General features: G+C 38.2%; 1 protein-coding gene across 1 annotated transcript in view; it reads right to left on the reverse strand.

Moving 5' to 3' along the window:
- rasgef1ba (RasGEF domain family, member 1Ba) overlaps positions 1-5,751 on the reverse strand; it is a 75,690-nt gene that overhangs the window by 66,436 nt on the left and 3,503 nt on the right. Inside the window, exon 2 of the mRNA XM_014019677.1 lies at positions 30-79. Coding sequence (XP_013875131.1) covers positions 30-79 — 50 coding nt within the window. The remainder of the gene's footprint in view (positions 1-29; positions 80-5,751) is intronic.

Genomic DNA, 5,751 nt, shown 5'->3' on the forward strand with positions numbered 1-5,751 from the left:
TAAATAAAGTTTCCAGGAAGGAAACTCACCAGTTTGTTGTCAAATGCAGTGCGCTCACTCGCCCCGCGAATCTTCGGCTGCAGGAGAAGAAACCAACATTTAGCAGTTTGTAGCAGAAAACAGAAAATAAAACAAACTGAGGGTTGGAAAAGTTAAAATGACAGAGATGCATTAGATTAAAAGGTCATTTCTAAAGCTCCAGATTAAGATTAAAACTAGATTGAGAGTTTGAGTTTTATGAGTTCAGCTGCTGGTATCGTCACAGAACCTGTTTAGCGTTAGCTAAACAATCAGATAAAAATAAAGAAGCTCACTTTCTTTAACTGAGCAGTAGAGCTGAAGATCATCAGCATAAAGTTGAAACTGCAAATAAATTCAGGGGATTCTGATGTTATCAGTCCATGAAATGGACGTTATTAGGTGTTATCAGTCCCATACAATGGCTTCAGAGGGTCCCTACTGTGCCTTCTGGGCTTCAGACTGTCCCGACAGTGCCCCCTAGTGGGTTAATATATCAATGACAATGAAATAACCAAAATATTTTGTAATAAATTTTTGGTGTCCGTGTTGGACTCAAACCCTGGTCAACCGCTCTCTGGTCCAAAACACTACCCACGGTTCTATTGGAAGGCCACAATACACACATGTCGGAGGTTAATGCTAACCATGTCATCTGCTCTAAGGTTAACGTTGGTGGCTTTAAGCCTCATATTAACCAGATATTTTTTTATGCCTCATAATAACCAGCTGACAATCGGAAGCCATTCTATGGGACGGGGAACCTGCTAATGGGCACAGGTGGGACATTCTGAAGACATTCTATGGGACTGATAATGCTAATAACGTCCATTTCATGGATAACATCATCCGAAGCGGGTGCTTAAATTCGTAAATCACTGATTTACCCAAAGTGAGAGAATATAAAGAATAAATGAAATCAGTCCTAAAACAGAGCCCTGAGGTACACCTAAAGATGTGTCCTGGACCCTAAAATCAACATTACCATGAGTTAAATCACTGGTTCTCTGAGCATGTGCTGAGGAGGAGGCTCAATTACCACCACACTGAATAACAGCATATAACCTGCAGAATAAGTTATCACCGGTGTGCTTCAGGTAAAATGTTCGTATGGAGGTGAAATGCTGTCACATCGTCGTTTTCAGCAGGTTTTTCATGCAGGAGAGAAACATGAGGCGAAACAAAGCAGCAACCTGCTGATCTGTGAGGAGCTTCAGCTCTCTGATGGTGCCTGGTAAAATAATGACACTAATAAAATTAAAACAGAAATTTATTAAAGCGGGACAGATGCCTCTGCAGAGAGTTATGGCCCTCAGAGCTGAATCAGAGCGGCTAATTACAGCCGAGGCTTTAAAGAGAAAAAGAGCCGACAGAGCAGAATAAAGTGCTTCTGTGTGCTCAACAACAACCAGGAGGTTCCAGGAGGAGAAGAATAAGAAACTAGTTGTTTTAACTAAAGTGTTTGTTCATCAAGTTAGAAACACAAATAGTTCCTGTTTCTACCAAACGACCAAATCAGATATTAAATAAAACTATCAGCCTGTTTCCTGTGATCTGCTGTGATTTAAACTGAGATTTATAAATCACTGCTTTTTGTTTTTTTACTCACATTTTGCACAAAATCGCAGCTTTACAGTAACTTTTTAGCATCATGCTGGTACACGGCACGTGTCAGGTCAGGCCTTTCCTCCACTTTAATCAGCACAAATTAAAAAAACAGAGGATTTCTGAGCCTGAAGCTTCGTGTTGTTGCATAACTGCAGCCCGTTAACGGAGCTGAACCAGGGTCCAGAGACACGTCTGATCTCAAATCTGCTGCAGAAAACACCTGATGGAGTCAAACGGAGGCCGGTTCCTCTGAGTCACTCAGAGCTGAGTTAAAAAAAACACAATATCCAGACAGAATTATTGTTGTTTTTGAACTTCTACGATCTGTGGGAGGAATTCTGATCATTTACACTCCGCTGTGTCTTCAGCCCGTTTACACTCAGTCAGGAAAAATGACGTCCAAAATGACGCAATCACCAACCTGCTGCCTCACGTTGTATTGAAGTATAACCCAGGCTAAAGAAAAGATTTGTTTTTTATGGTTTGCTTTGTTTTTTACTGACAAAATCCAAAACCATTTGGACCGTCTGGAAATTAAATTATAAATGAAAACAAATTTAAAGATATTTTAGAGAAAATTTTTGAGTTTTGGACCTGTTTTTTAAACTTCCCCTCATCAGTGATCAATATCATAAAATATTTCTAAAAAGCTAAAAGTCTGCATGTAGCTGAGGAGACCTAACCTGAGCTTAGGAGTCAGTTTGGACCCTTCAGGTGTAGAAAACCAGGGCAGGATTTTATGAATCTCACTTTCTTTAAAAGAGCAGTAGAGCTGAAGATCATCAGCATAGAGTTGAAATTGCACATAAATTGGTAAAATCACTGAATTTACCCATTCTAACCCTAACCCCCAATAAACAATTTTTATTGTTTAAATTTATTTTTAGAGAAAAAAGGCGCAGATATTATAAGATTTTTTTTCTTCTGTCGCCTTTCATGTTATTTTTGTGATTTGTGTTTTTTTATTGTACATAAATTTTGTTGTTTTTAAAAGAAATGAAATGAATGAATAAACAAATTGAAATTGAAAAAAATTATCCAAAAGGGGGAGAATATAAAGAATAAATTAAACCGGTCCTAAAACGGAACCCTGAGGTACACCCAAAGTCGGGCCCAGGACCCTAAAGTCCCCCCTTACTGTCTTGTGAGCTGAAAATAAAGACGTGTTTACAAATATATTTTCATAAATATAAAGATTGTTTCTGAGTGGATAAAACTTACAAACATGACTTTCTGCTGCAGAAAACAGGTTTTTAGGGTCGACATTAAGCTAAACCACTGTTTAAAAACAGCACTTTAAATCTTGTAAAATTTTTACTTTTTATTTTTTAAAGCTTAAAATAAAAATATGCATAATTGTGTGTGAGAGTGTCACACCACCACTGCACCAAATTATGGCTCAACGTCTGTAAAAGTGACAGACTTAGACATTTTGAGTTCACTAAGGTCAAATTTTCTGTGGCGGCCATTTTGAATTAAGTTTGACTCCAAATATAATTTTTTAAATTAAAATAACAAACAAAAGTTGCATTATTACTGATCATTTGGATGAAAAACTGATCCTAAATATCTAAAATTATCTAAATAATGTCACCACTCCACGTTATAAAACTTGGTGAGGAGTTGATGCAACATCTCGTCTCTGCTCCAGTTTAAAGCAGAACCTGTGACCCGGGTTCTGCCTTCTATAATCCGGGTCGTGAACGATTCAGGCCACAGAGCAGCTGACTGATTTCATATTTAGAGCTGCTTGTTTTTTATTTTATTTTTATTTTATTGCTCAGAGCTCAGCGCCTGCATGATTCAAAGCTCTGGATCTCTAAGCTGGTAATCTGATGATGAAGGCTCGAGTCAAAACCAGGAAATGAAAAAGATATTTTTAAGACACATAAAAAACATGGATACAAAATTCTGCCCTAAATAGAAGAGACTATAAATATAATTTATTAAGCACTAAATAACAGATGGCTAAAATGAGCTCCTTCAGCATCATCATCCTCACAAGGAAGTGACTGTGTTCCCACAGGAAGTGGAAACCTCCTGTTTGAAACTAATCCTGCAGGTTTGGGCTGAAATTCAAATGAAACGAGTTCCTCAGAAAAACTCAAAGGAAGCAGATTTGATCCAGAAAACTCTAAACTTCTGTCTTTAAATTTAAAAAGTTGATGAATTAACCAAACAAAATCCCATAAAACGCCTTAAAAAGCAACACAAGTTAAACTAGACATGGGGTTTTACGATGTAAAAACAAGTGTGCATTGCCATGTAGCATGTCATTGCAGCATGGCTTTGCCTGCAGCTTTGGACTTGCAGAATGAACTTTGACCAAGTTCAAATGTGTTTTCTATACCAGCTTGTGCCTGTCACGTCAGCAGGTGTTTGTAATTAAGCTAATTCTGTGACAATATGAAGTTTGAAGAGATTTTTTCTTAAAGTTGCTTTAGCTGGGTTTTAAACCCTGATCTCCCACATGAAAGTCCATGACATAGACCATTAGACCAATGGAGCTGTGGCAGAAGATGGTGGCAGGGGTTGGTTTGTATGTGTGCAGAAAGAGGCCACATTGCCAATACAATTATTGACACAAAAATGCATAATATTACAACAACAGAGCAGTATTAAGACAATATTCTAGTAAAGCATCAAAATACAATCATATTAGTACTGTAAACACTGAACAACTGAGTTGAAATATTAAACTATGGTGCAGTACCAAGTTGAGTACAGCTGGGGGCAGTATTGGACCAATACAAGGCTCCATTGACTCCCATTATAATTCATTAAACATTAATATTTCATAAACTATAAGTTTTACAGGCACCAAAAGGCATAGCCATCATTTGGCACAGGAGCTTTACAGATATAAATTACAATGGCAGCTCTAGGACAAAGTATGCAGGAGGAGAAGCATGGCAAAGTTGAGATGACTCGGATGGGAAACGAATCACAATAGTGTGCATTGGCAATGCACACTGATGAAGCTTGGTCTCTTTTTAAAAGCTATAAGTCTGAGTTTTTAACTTCAGCAGTCATATTGTTTCTAACTGTAATTAGTACTTAGTTACTAAAGTTAAAATACACAAAAATCAAGATATTTTGTCTCCCTAAATTTGTACTTTTATTTTGAAAGTGTCACAGAACATGAAAGGAAGCAGGTACTGACAAAGCCTCCGTCGTGGCGCTGTGATGTAAGCGGCCAACAAATTCGACTTTTGGAGGACCCGGCCTCTGGGTTCAGACACAGCTGAGGTGTCAATCAGAAGAGGAGGGTCGAGACCAGTGGTTCACAAACTTTTCAGCTTTCGACCCACAAAATAGCAGAAGCAGAGACCTGAGCCCCCGGCTGTTGTTGGCTGATCAACATTGTTTTCACGTTAAAATAAACAAGAGCAAATAACATTATTTACTATGCTATTTTTGTCCATTTTAAGTACACTAATATTATTATTTTGTACCAAAAAAGGCAAAAATAATTTGCATGTTGTCATTTTTAGTGTAATTAATTCAGAAAATCTTTTCGGGACCCCACTGTGGGTCCCGACCCCAGCTTTGTGAACCACAGGTCTAGACGATGTTGATCTCCCGATGTTTAAATATTTTACAGTGGGAAGCGTGCCGGAGGCTTAAAGTGAAACAAAAGTAAATCCTAAACGTGTTGCTCTGCAATGTTGAACATTTTAGCTTCAAAATGTCAGCGACCCACCACAAGGTGCAGGTGCTCAAGGTTGAAAAAAATCACTCTAAAATATTCTTTTTGCTGCATTTTCACCTGCTTCTTTCCCCCAGTTATACTGGGAAGTGGGGATTTCCCACTTTTAAGTAGTAAATTTAAGCTGGAATGCCCCTCCAGTGGGAAATTCCTGTCAGAAAGTGGGAGAGTTCAGAATTCAAGACAGCAGCTACTCACCAGCAGGGGCGGAGCAAGACTTTTTGGCAAAGGGTGGTACCGGGGGGCCAAGGTGGTTTTTTTTTTTTTTTGGGCACATGTAAATAAAGAAAAACACTCTGGATTTCAAGATTCAAGCTGGTCGACACAAATGTTTTTAAATCAGCTATGTTAAGTAACATTGGGCCTCATGCAAGAACATGTTTGTATTCTTCTCCTAAATTTCTCTTACTTTTGTT

Source organism: Austrofundulus limnaeus, unplaced genomic scaffold (genome assembly GCF_001266775.1).
Source record: "Austrofundulus limnaeus strain Quisiro unplaced genomic scaffold, Austrofundulus_limnaeus-1.0 Scaffold226, whole genome shotgun sequence".
Lineage (NCBI taxonomy): Eukaryota > Metazoa > Chordata > Actinopteri > Cyprinodontiformes > Rivulidae > Austrofundulus > Austrofundulus limnaeus.